The 13,447-nt window shown below is 37.9% G+C and overlaps 1 protein-coding gene across 2 annotated transcripts in view; it reads right to left on the reverse strand.

Moving 5' to 3' along the window:
* The window catches only part of SOX6 (SRY (sex determining region Y)-box 6), a 270,394-nt gene that overhangs the window by 81,422 nt on the left and 175,525 nt on the right, over positions 1–13,447 (reverse strand). For both annotated transcript variants that reach the window (XM_010563828.1, XM_010563827.1), the window contains exon 9: positions 12,135–12,214. In XM_010563828.1, coding sequence (XP_010562130.1) covers positions 12,135–12,214 — 80 coding nt within the window. The remainder of the gene's footprint in view (positions 1–12,134; positions 12,215–13,447) is intronic.

Consider the following 13,447-nt stretch of genomic DNA (forward strand, 5'->3'; position numbering starts at 1 on the left):
GCCATAACACCTTAGCTTCTCATCTTACTAATTTCACCCTGATTTAATTCTTTGTGGTGTAAGAAAAGGACAAAAGAAGAAAAAGCACAGAAGTATGTAACACAAATTGCTTGTTGCAGTTATAAGAACTGCTCTTTATACAAAATACTTACAATGAGGCGAACTTAGGCATCTATTACATATTTATAATTTCCTATAGACAGTAACTCAGGTGTTCTAAAACAATAAGCATCTTTTGTCTAAAAGATAGGAATATGTAAACATTGACATTTTATCTTGAGGCATGACAAAAACAGCAAACATTTTAGTTGATCTAGATTAAGTTCTGACAAGGAATAAAGGAATGCTAATTGTTCTCATCTCTTTCACTTTGTGTATCTATTCTCTTGTATTTTTGCTAGCAACAATAATGGAATAGTTGCATGATACCATGCAAATTCTTTGAGTTGTTTATGAAAGCAAGATCAAAGCCCAAACTGAGAGTGCATCTTTTTTCTCTGTGTTTTTTTCTCAAGAGGAGGTCCTAATGAGAAGTAGTTTAACCAGGAGTCTTCCTCTGCAGTTGCAGAGCCGGAGCGCTCTCCCAGTGCTACCTCCTGTCTTACGCTTTTCTCTGGCCAGCCTGGGGACATGGTTCACCTCTGTGTGCCAGCAAACAGGAGCACAGAAGGCAGGAGGGACTAAATACTTCTGTATCCCACCTCCACATGGGGTGAGGACCTGTACCCAGAAACTAGGGAATATCCCTCAGACCTTCCATTTAAACACACCCTCTGTGAACCTGAACGAGTCACCATTTTCTTTCTGCTGCTCATGAAAGGGATACACTGGTACTGCACTACTACAGTGTCCAAACTAGGTATATCTGAGTACAACCATGAAGTATTCCTATTAAAGGTAAAATGTGAGCATCAATAAAATCTATTTTAATAAAATATTGCAAATATCAAGAAAAAACAGAATGCAACAATATGTAAAAACTTCATGAAATGTCTATAGCCATTTCCTCTTCAGGAGGATAGCAGAAATGTCAATGAAATCTTTCTCTTAAGCGCAAAGATTTGCATTCCTTCATTTAATGCTGTCAGATTACTGATATGCTACTTTTTGATCACAATTCTCCTGTTATTTACCATGCACAGGAAAGAACACCACAGACTTATCTTTGTGATTCTCCCAGATTACATGTTGCACTACACAGCTTGGAAATAAGCAAAAAAATCTTTAACTTTTAAAATGATTTTTCAAAATAAGTGTTACAGACTCTGCTTAAAACTATTATGTATTTGATATAGAAGTAAACAGATAAATAAAATATAAGTTCATTTAAGCCTAAATACCTTTGGTAGAAAGCCAGTCACAGCAAAGGACAACTGCATTTGCTTGAAAAGTAATTTTGAGTTTCCAGTGGATAATGTTATTTGACAAAAAATGTGAAATGTTGAAGATAAATCTTTATATAATTTTCCTATGTTTGCTTCTATTAGAATTTGCTTTTGGCATTTTTATAGCATAAATTCTACCTTATCAAAATTGTGGATAGCACTGAAGTTGAGTAACAAGCTCACTTAGGAAAGCAAGCAAGGACCAGGAAGCATGGCTCCAAAGTTACCTGCAAACAAAGGCTCTAGCATTTTAAACTCCTTCTACTGTATCCAAGGAAAGCAAATAAGCAGCACTTATTTAAAGTAAAAATATAACCACATCTATCAGGAAAATATGAAAATATAAGCAGATGGTTGCACTGGAATGCAGTTTTTTCATTCACTTTGCACTATCATAATATTACCTTCTCTGGTAACACTGTAAATCAAATTATTCACAGAAAGAATTTGAAATGTTTTCTGATATTCTTTTAGAAGCTCTTCCAAAAATCAGGTTTTTTATTCCTTACTTCTAATATAAAGTATCTTTAACAATAAATGTGAGAGATCTATATGAAGAGCAGTTACCTCATGAATTCAGACAGTAGAAATGTGTTCTGGACTAAAGCTAGTGTAAAAAGAAGTAGCTGCTTTAAAAAGAACCCCTGTGATAAGGGAAATAAAATTATATGATTGAAAAGCAATTAATTACAGTAAGTTTGCTGAACAGATGATAGCTATCAAAGCTTATCAAATTTTACATTTCAGAATTTCATATATTTATTTTTAAAAAATGTTAACAGATAGATGGGCTTTGTGAGAGAAGTCAGGAGTTTCATTCAGGCTCATGTCAGCAGGATTACAAGCAATTATGAGTAACTGATTGTTGAGCAGTGTGAAATGAGTTGGTGAATGAGTTTCCTAGTAAGCACATGTCCATGTCACTGGTACGATTGCCAGTAATGTAGACAATCTTAGTTGAAGGGGTCTAAAAACATAATTATTCTCCTAATCCTACAGGGGATGGAATCAATTCAGGGCAGAAGATGGTTGTGCAAGTGGTGCTTCTAGTGTAGACCACCTAGGTTTTTTCAACCTGGCACCAGACAGAAAAAGAAGGGCATAAGTAAAAAGAAATCAGGACATGGAAAAAAAAAGTGGCAATAGATCTTCTCTAGAAATATTTCTTAAGATCTGGCATAGCTTGGTGGATTCATTCACTGTCTGACCACCCAGATGGAGAAATTGTCAGATATAATGATTGCAGTGTTTCCTTGTGTAGAACTGTACAGACACAGAACAAGAAAACTGAATGCTCACCTACCACTGCTAATCATACTGAGAGGCAAAAGCACTACAATTAAATTTCTACAGGCTCCCATGACAGAATAATGAGACACCATCCCAGTACTAAATGGGTGCAAGTCAGGAAAAAGGAAGAGTCCCATTTAAACTACCTCTCTCAATTCCCACATCTGAATCCCCACCTTGTGAGAAGATGCCGAGGCAGCTCTACATTTAAGAGCTGAATTTTTGAAAGTGCTGCTTGGGGTTTGAAGCCAGAATGTTTTCCTACTTTTGTAAGAGACACGGACAGTTCATGTGGTAGCTTGCAGCCATTCTATTATTTTCACTAGCAAAAATGGACGAAAGACATGGATATAATAAATATATACTGGCTCTACTTATCAGGAGAAGCTTTATCAGTCAGCTGGGGCACATCTGGGAAAAAAGTCACTCAGGTGCATCTCTAGCATCCCATTCAATTAACATACCATTAAAAATGGTTTGTCCCTGTTCAGCCTGCTGCATTACCTGATAAGTCAACATATTTAAAATGTATATTTAAATGCAGAAAACAGTGAAATGTTTTCTTTGTGAAGCAGAAAACAAGCCCAGTTTACAGGTATTTTAAAGCATTAGAAATAATTGTGCTTTACAGGCTGCTTAGCAGATCTCTCACACTGATCTTTTACTGTATATTTAGAACTTTCATGCACCTTCAAGGAAAATTAAATAATTTCCTTAAAGGAAGTGCACACAAAATTATGCAAAACATATTCAAATAGGCTTGTAAAAATTACATCTAAAAAAAAAATTCACATTTGCACCTCAAAACCAGGTAACTGGGAACTTACTATTACAAATTCATTGTAAGCTGATGTATTTTACACGAGTAAATGTGAATTTGGCATAGGATTTCCATGCTTTCTGAACTGCAGTGAGTGTGATGATATTTCAGCAACAGTGCTGGGACCAGATCAGAATGGTTATGAGGCCTGATCTTAACCCTCCGCTAGGTGTTGAAGACTGCAGCAGAGGAGATGGCCTGTACTGAATGAATTACTATGGATAGTTCACAGACGTGTTATTTAATAAAGCTGTAGACTAGTTAAATCTGGTGACTTGTTCTGTTTCTAGTGTGTAGGACAAATGATGCAACTTCTTTGAAAGGACTTTACGGCTTTTATTTCTCACTTCACTTCCAAAAATACAAGTGGACATGACAACACATTCTCGCTATTCCTGCACCTGAAGTATTTCTTCATTTTCATTCTTAGCTATTTGCTGTAATTCATGCACAACACCAAAATATGTGCTCTATTGTGTTGACTTCACTCAATTTTGTGAATGATTCCTTTAAGTCTTGAATAATCCCTTAATACTGGCATTTAAGCATAATGTCTTTTTCTTCCTGAATTCCTAAAGATGCTTCTCCCTCCAGTCTCTTTTTTTCAGGACTGATACCCAAGCCTTCTATTGTGCCTCCAGCCATATGCAGCCTTCATGCTGAGTCTTAAGAATAGACAGATGATTCCAACTTTCTATAAGTTAGGATGCTTTTCTAGTTTCTCAGTCATATGGATTCTAAAAACATTGCAGACCAAATACAACTTAGACAAGCAGCGTGTTGGAGGCAATGCCATTCCTATTTCATCATCTAAAAAGACTCTACTCAGTGATAGCAATATCTACACACTGATTTGATGAGTTCTATCTCATCTTCTATGAATTTCCTTTTCTTTCTGAATTGGGTCAGTGGGAGGGAATACTCTCTTATAATCAAAGAAAGACCTTCTGAAATAAGGCAAGTGATGATATCTTTCCAGTCCACACACCTTTAAGAGAATTCTTCTGCTTCCTTTGAGCATGTGTGTGTGTGTGTGTGTGTACGTCTACACCTAGAAGCTCTCATCTAACCATCCTTATTCCTAGAACTTTTGATTCAGATGAAAGGTGGGTTATTAAGTTTTCTTCTTCTGTAGCAATTAGTCAGGAAAGAATGAAGATACAGAAGTGTATTATTTTCCTTTGTGTATAGACCTGACTTAAAAGACATTTTTGTCTCTAATCTGAGTGCTGCTAAGTTCCTAAACATCCAAATATGTTAACACCTTCACAGGAGAAAATCCTTCATGTTTGTAATTTGTAGCCAAATTAAGCAGCTTGCTCTATGGTTATCAGAAGTATAATAAAATCCCAGAAATATATTCACTTGCAGCTAATTCCTGTAAGGCATACACCATATACATTTCTAGGAAGCTTGAAGGGATCCAACTGCCAGCTCAGAGTATGCCTCACAGTCAGCCTATTCCCCAAAGGAATGCCAGAGTTTTAAAAGAGCTTTAAAACATGTGCTCGTCCCCTGATGGCACTCTGTAGTACTGGTGCCTCTGGTGCTCTGTCAGTAAATGCAGCGGGAACTTATTTGCTTCTTACTGCCTTCTGAGTGAATACATACCCCAGGGAGGGAGCTTTGCAAAGCACAATTATTTTAAAATAGAGCCTGGGCTTTCAGTGAGGGGCAGCCAGTTGTTAAGGCAGCGAGAACGCCTTGTTGACACAGGGGGCTCAGCCTCCTCAGTCACTTGGGCTCAAGCTTCTGCCTTGATACAGACTGGAGAGACAGAGGAAACCTCCTGCAATCCAGGCTATAAGGATGACATCCTTTTAAACATACAAGCTTCCTGATAAGGGAGTTTATGCCTGTGCCATTTATGATGTCAATGGTAAATTCTCCCTGGAACAGAACATATGGGCCTGGAAAGCAGCTGCCCTGCTTGGTGAAATCTAAAGGTGCAAAAGACGGGGATCGTGCCAGGAGCCTGATCCCTAGCTGCCAGATTGAAAAGTCTTCCCTCTCGGGACAGGAGAGCCGGTGCAGGACGGGAGCATTTCCCAAGGCGGAGGAGGTGTTGGTCATCTGAAGGGAACAGAAACGGAGAGCTATGCCAGACTGGGTGACAGCCCAGTGGCTAGCGTCCTTCCTGCAACAGGGGGAAACACAAGCCCAGGACTGGACTTTGGCTCGCCACAGCCAAGACAAGTACTAGAACTGCTACGGACTATAGAAACAGCCTCTTTCTTAAACATTCCTATAAATTTTTTATGAAATAATGTGACACTGTTCCATTAAGCAAGAATGACAGTAACAAAGACATGCTGTTTAAAGCAGTCATCGGAGAGGCAGGGTATTGAATGGGTGAGAAAAGGGTCTTGCAGCTGCAATGCTGCTGTACCAGGCTGATTACTCTAGCTAATGATTTTATTTGTTTGTCTGTCCATTTTTACTAACTTGAAGAGAATAGGGAGACTCCCTCTCATTTTGGTCAGGGGTGCCATTACTGGGGGAGCTAGGAAAATCCTCCTGGCCAAAATTTCATCAGAATTGATACTTTACTGCAAAAAGTCTCAATTTTGATGGGCTGGGTTTTTTTGCTGAAAATCACTTTGCCAGATAATTCAGGGCTGAAGATGAGGAGTGGGAGAAGATGGAGTATTAAGAAATTCTGCAAAGAAAGGAGGTCATATGGTAAAATATTGACTCAATGACATCATTTTCATTGATACTGCCACTGATATAATTCAACTTGATAACACAGATATTACATAGAGACATAAACATTCAAGTAGGGAAAGGCACAAGTATAACTATTTCATTGATTTTAATTAAATTTTCCAAAGTATTGCAAGGTTGGCATATTTTTAATTTTATTTTCATTAGAGGGCTTGCTTGGTCTCTCAGAGCCCTAATAAAATCTTCTTTCAACCTCTTTCCTTCCTCTGCTACAACCTAAATTTCTACATAAGAAAAAGACCAAAATATTTAATTTACTACTTCCATATACTGAAATTTGCACACACCATTCCCTTAATTTAGGCTACTATTCACTGTATCATAATAAGGAACATTCTGTTAAAATATGCCCACCTAGAGCTCAATAGTCTTTGAATGCTAGATAAAATCATTCTATAAGGCTAATGAAGACAGAAACTCTGCCTGTAACAATATTAAGTTTGTTTTCTCTAGTGATTCGAAGAAGTGAGCAATCTGTCAGTAATACATTGAGGGAAATTACTTGTCTTGTAGGAATTCCCGCTGACAGTCACTCACTCACAGTGCTGACCCAAACATCTACCCGCTGACAAACAAATTACAGTGTCTAACTTTGAAAAGGTAACTAGCTGGTTTTAATTTTGATTGGTCTCACCAAATCTCTTTCACATTTACCCAATCCCCATTCTTCATTGTGTTAAAAAAAAAAGAAAAAGGAAAACCCCATGGTTTTTGCATTTCAAAAAATTATTATTGCCTACATCCGAGAGTGTTATGTCAGATAAAACTGTTAAACTGTGTCTAACCAACATTAAGACTGGCAGCCCTGCCAGTGACTGACTGGGTGAGTGAACACATTACTGAGACAGCATTGTAGAAATTAATTTTCTTCAATAAAGTGATTTTTAAGGCTCATATATTTCACAATCTAAACATATGTCACTGTTTCATAAACAAAATAAATGGATTAAAATAATACATTACCAATATGCTGACACATGGAGATATTTTAATTAGAAATACTTAAGCTGTGTGATATTTAACTGCTATATTTGTTGAAGAGGAGCAGGCATCATTTAATAAGACATAAGGCAGGTACATCACTTTGCATGATGTGGTACCAGAGTGGGACCAAATCACCTCCAGTGTGAGCTATTGCTATCAGATCATATTAGCCCCACTAAAAAATTGCTTTAAGGTTACAACATATAGAGGAAACTCCATAAGAGCAACAGTCCACCAGAATAACTTTTTCATTGAAATAATAAGTCACCAAGATTCTAGTTCCCGAGAATAATATTTCTTCATAAAAGGCCACATTTAACATCTTAGCTATTTAAAGGCCATATTTACATGACTGTCGCATTACGTTGGCCTCTTTCCTGCACATTCTTCTTGACTTACTTTAAGGACCAGCACTAAAATAGCTGAGGAAAGCAAATGTCAACTATGTCCTGAAATTTATATGTGTGAGAGAATTGGAATAAGTAGAAATGTAATATATTGTTTACTGTACTGAGTGCCCTCTGTTCTCTAAAGGTCAAAAGCATTGTAACCTTAGAGTTACAGTTTCTGATTGTTCCCAGGGTTAAATACATTATCAAAATTAATGGTTCAAACCCCTCAACCTTCAGATATATGAGTATTCATGCCTCCATCTGCTGAACTGTTCAACTAAAAATAGCATTCTTTGGCCTTCCCTCTACTAATATTGTGCCCCTGAGGCAGGCTATGCAATGCTTCAGCAGCGCACTGGATCTGCACCCAGCAGTATAAAAAAAGGTCATTTACTTTGTCTGCAATTAGAAGAGAGTATGGAGGAGTAGGATGAGATGGGAGGGGAGAAAAGAAATAGACAAATATGTGTTTAGTTAAAATTTATACTTTTTTAAAATGGATTATAAAAACTTCAGGCTTCAGGAACACAGCTGCAACTATAGTTAAGACTTGCCAAGGTTCATTAGTGTTATAAGCGATAAATTTTGAAGGACAAATTACACAAATAGTTTGGGGAAAGAGTTATGAACGAAAGCTTTTTTGCTTTGCTTTTTTTCCTAGAGCTCACTTTGTTTAGGAATAACTCCAGCTAGCATCATTGTAGTGCTTCCATTTCTATCAACAGTTTATCAGTCATGGTTGAGAGAATTGCAACATTTCCTTATTTACCCCACAGACTGCTTTGTAGAAATATCTAAGACTGAAGACAGATTTTTTTAAACAATAAAGAGCAAATAGTGACATTCCTTTTTTGAAAGTAAAGACATATAGGTGCCACCTCTGCCACCACTGAGACTTCCCAGTAACTAGGTTACTGCTACCAGCACCATGAGAGCTGGGAAAACCCATTTCATGATCAACTTCACTCATTGAGCAAGATTACTGGGCACACGTATCTAGAATCAGTTAATATCAGTGCAGTCATCTGACAACTAGGGAAAAAATTCAGGGAAACAGGAAAGGGGAGAAACTCCAGAGAAAGTGGATATAAAAAAGAGGAGCAAAGGGAAAATTATTGACAAGTTTTACTGCTCACACCAATTAATTAAAGCGACACACTTTTGTTACACACATGCATCAGAACTGGTTCACACACCACTATGCATACCTGCTACAGGTGTATTTGGTAATATATCTGTAAACTATTTAGCAGAAGGTTGATTTGACGGGATTCACTCACAGTTGTTTGAAGCTGGAGGGGTGAACAGAAATAGCTTGGTCCTTCTTCTTAGACCATACCTAGAGAACTGTTACCTCATCAGCAAGACCCTCCCTTACGCCGAGAGTCCTAACAATGCTTGATCCTATCACACATATTATTTAAATCTTGGCAAAGTTGTTGAGGAAACTGGTGAGCTGGGGCTGAGCTGTCAATGGGAAGCGTGGAACACAGAGGTTTAAGTCATTTTGTCAACAACATCATCAGTGCCACCATCAGGAGGTCAGTATACAGATAAAAAGAAGCTATCTGATGTCAACGCAAAGCAGAGCAAGCCACCACTTCACGAACACCGACTGGCATAAATGTGTGGTAATTACTACTTTCTTTCAGGCTACTCAAAGCTACAACTGAATATTAATGGTATTTTACCACTAGCTGATCAATGTGATGCAGAATCTTAAGAGTGGATGGGTCAAACAGGTCTGTTGCTGAAGAACTTAATTTTTTTTTATTTATTTTTTTTTTTAATGCAAGGCCCATGAGAGTGAAACTAGTTACTTGAGAAATTCCTAGATATGATTTCAATAAAGTTTTTTAACTCATGGAGATATATAATCCACTGGTGAACACAGACGTACAATTCAGAGAAAATACATTTTGATAGCAATGTGCTAAATAGCTTGAATAAGATGGGCAAATCATTAATTACAAATTGCCCACTAGAGAAACATGCTCTGTGGAATAATTGCTATCATGACATGATGTACCTGCGAATAAATTGTCTTCTGTGCTGTTAGATTCAGAGCTTCCATAGAAGTTGTCCTAACACACAGAAAGATGAGAACACAAAATTGCTGCTAGCTCCTACCTGAAGCACAATCATCCCCCCCCAAATATAAGTCAAAAAATAGGAGAGATTATAAACTTGAAGCTGACAAAATTTCCACTGCAGCTGGCCATGGGTTATGGAAGATAGTTCTGGAACTAATAATAATGCCCTGGTAAAGCTGAAATGTTAGAGCTACTGCAAAGCTTTTTTAATTGAAACAGCTTTCCCTCCCCAAGTTCCCCAAACACAGATATTACACACACGCTCACATGTAGAAACAAAACCAAACCTGCAAATGCATTAGCTATTTCTCCCACTGGCTGAAAGGAACAGAGATTAGTTTTGTGATCAGTATTTTTAAGCACTTGGGAAATACTCAGATACCATGGTCACAGCATTCATGTAAATAAGTAAGTGGGTGGGGTGTGTGGAAGAAAGGAAGCAAAACAGAGAAAGAAGGGGGAAGGGAAGCAAAGATGGAAAAATGAACTGAAATGCTACACCCCTCGCAGTCTTCATGACGCATCAGGTATAAACAAATTCCCTCCAACAAACACACCCAAGTAAGTGTTCATTTAGGGAACACATAGGGAATTTACACAAAGAGAATATTAATAGTAGGACTAAATAAAATTTAGTTCAGCCAATCTGACAATCAGATGAGCAGGTATCAACTGAAGGTTAAGTGCTCTATTACTTAAGTTCTTATTAAACATTAAAGGTTTGGGAATCCCATAAAGGTGAAATTGCAATAAGATAGAAAGGGGGAGAACAAACAAAAAAACTCTTTTACAACAAATATATCTGAGAGGAAATTCAGGCCCCTCAAGCACGCAAACGCTTCTGAATTATTAGCACCACTGTTTTTGCTCATTGTTTTCTCTCTGATTGTGCTCGTCATGTTTAACAGCTCAGTCTATCATTTCTGCAAATTAATGGAATTGCACTATTGCTGTAGCTTCTGATCAACGCTGATGTGCAAATAGATCTGCGGGTCAAGCTACAAATGGATCTTGTAAAAGAAAAGAATTGGCAATGCCTGTGGTTTAGATCCTGTTTCTTTTGCAGTTGAACAGTTTTTATCCTTTCCTGCCTTACAGTCTTGTGTAGGCTCACTATTTGTTGTATTGCATTTCAAAAGTAGCAAAAATAGTCTCTCTATTCACAAAGCTGATTTCTGAAGTAGTTTCTCAACTAAAGCTAATGAGACTTTTGTTTCAGTAAGTATTCAAATACAGGTTTTCAAAGGATACCTGTTTTTCCTTTTGAAAAACTTCCCTTTGGTTTGAAGCCTGTCCAAGGTACAGTCTTAGCATAATACTATCATGACCCAAAAGTATTTTTCTGAGATCTTTCCCTGCGGTGTCAGGGTGTTCTCTTTTCAAGTTTTGATTGTAGGTTAGGTCAGACATGAACTCAAAGGGTCTTTTTCACCAGTTCTGGACCATCAGTGAACAGTGAGTCCTGGTCACTTATCCTAAGTTAACTTGGCAAGAAGGATACCAGCATTGGGTAAAGCCAAGAGGATTTTTAATTTGCTGTGGTCCCTCTGCAAAATGATAGAATTGCAGAAGGGTAAGCAGAGTAGATATTTGGATATTAACATGGCAGTAGATTGCTACTCTAGGCACAATTTAGTCCTACTTTGCATCTGAACCCAACTCCAATCTAACTCAAACAGGGGTTTCAGCGGTTTACTTACAAATAGTTACATGCATCTTTAATGGCCTTTCCTCTCATGTTCAGTTACTTCCTTTCCGCACATTTTAACTCTGAAAGCTTTTGACTGTTTCTTCATTATTTATGACATTGTTGTGTCTTTTCTTGTGAAATTAAAAACTTCTTGCCACAAAAAGCTAGCTAATAATATGGCACATAAATCTTTCTTTCACAACATTTCATTCTATGTATGTGTCCCCCCCCAAAATGACCAACCCAAGGCTCCTGACCATGCTTGACATCTGACCAGCTTAATGCACAGAAAGGTTGAGATTACCTAAATACAGAAGCTAAAAGAATTTGCAATTTATTGTATTGTCAGTAGCACACTGTCTGAAAAAAAGAGAAAAACCCAATAACACACATTTGTTTTGATACACTCACTGCTCCAATTAAAGGTAGTGCATTGCAGCTACAGGGGAAAGAATGAAAATAAAGTACAAAAACATCTTTGAACTTATCTCCCATCAACTGGTCATATAATTGAAAAAAATACCATTAACTCTGCCAACACGAAACACACAGAACAACATCTTTCACTCACAGCATCAAGGTTGGCTGCGCATCGCTGTATTTGCAGTACCGTAAGTACATAAGGTGTTAATCCTCCTGGGCTGTGCTCAAAAATTATTTAACATTCAGACTATTATTTAGCATACAGCTGGTTAGCAGTTTTTCCCCTAAAATGTTGGCTTCCATCCCACATTTTTTTGTTCTGGCACATACCTGGAGCTGTAAAGGGCTGAGTCCAGAAGCAGCAGCAGCTGCCATTGTTGATGGAATGAACTGCACAGGGTAGTTATCACCTGTCGGGAGAACAATGCGTGCAGGTTCAGACAACGAGCAGAGAATAGCAGCAGACAAGTGCAAACACAGACCTAGGATTGCCTGTGCTCCACAGCACTCCTCTAAGCCTAAACATCTGCAAAAACAAAAGGCTTCGCTGGGCACGGACTTGCCACGCTCCCTTGGAACTTTTTTGTTAGCAGATAGCTGGTAGGCAAACTGGCAAAACATAAATGTGATACTCGTGATTTTCATTTTCAAAAGCAAATGTTCTAATCAAGCGTGTAAGCTTCGGCACAAGATGGGCCTTAAGGCCAGAGACACACAGACAAGATACCCCAGGAAACCCCAGTGGTTCCCAGAGGAAAAAAATTGGTGCTGCCACATGTTTCTTGAAACAGGAGAAATTTGTTATAAGCCGAGAAATTTCAGCCCTGTTTAAGGCAGGGTGATTTCTTTTCAGTATCGAGTGGCTTTTTCCTGGGAAAGCTACCTAGCTGGCTCAACACAGGTTGAGGTTTTTTCTTGTTTTGGTTTGAGGTTCTCTGTCTTGGGACAACTCCTTTAAGGCAGCCATAGAGAAAAACAAATCACTTTTTAAAATAGCTTGAAATATAATTTTAACTTTCTCTTAGATCCGGGACCCTGCTGAAGCTGATAGATCAGATAGTTGTTCAGTTACATGAAGATTCAGGCACTAAAGTTTCTGTGTTCTCTTCACTCGAAACTGAAAATGTGTGCCCTCTGCATTGAGGAGACAACAAATACTCCAGAAAGTAAGAGATACTACTGATCCAAAAGAAGCATTGCAACATTACATCTTATAGCACCTACGGGTGTTCCTACTTGGGAGCCACTGCAACAATGCATCACACAGTGCCACTGAGACTTAGTCAATGTAAAGAATGAAGGAAGGTTGAAATAATTTAGCAGTGTAATCTGTAATATAAAAACTAATACAGTGATGGATAAATTACACATTAACTATGATTTATTGGAATACCACTTTGGCTCAAGCTACTTAAAGTCAGTGTTATGTACTATCTGTAGGCTACATTTTAACAGGCTGCTCCTCTATACATTTTTGAGATTTACAATAATCAGTCTGTTTTACATGAACTTTTCCACACTGAAAGCAGAATGTAGCAATGAAGGAAAATACAGAAATCCAAAATAATATAATCAGGACATTCCAAGAGTTAGATTTTTTTGCCAACCCTCTCAAATAAATAACGATAGATGAAGTCTTTGCA

Source organism: Haliaeetus leucocephalus, unplaced genomic scaffold (assembly GCF_000737465.1).
Source record: "Haliaeetus leucocephalus isolate CR32 unplaced genomic scaffold, Haliaeetus_leucocephalus-4.0 Scaffold173, whole genome shotgun sequence".
NCBI lineage: Eukaryota > Metazoa > Chordata > Aves > Accipitriformes > Accipitridae > Haliaeetus > Haliaeetus leucocephalus.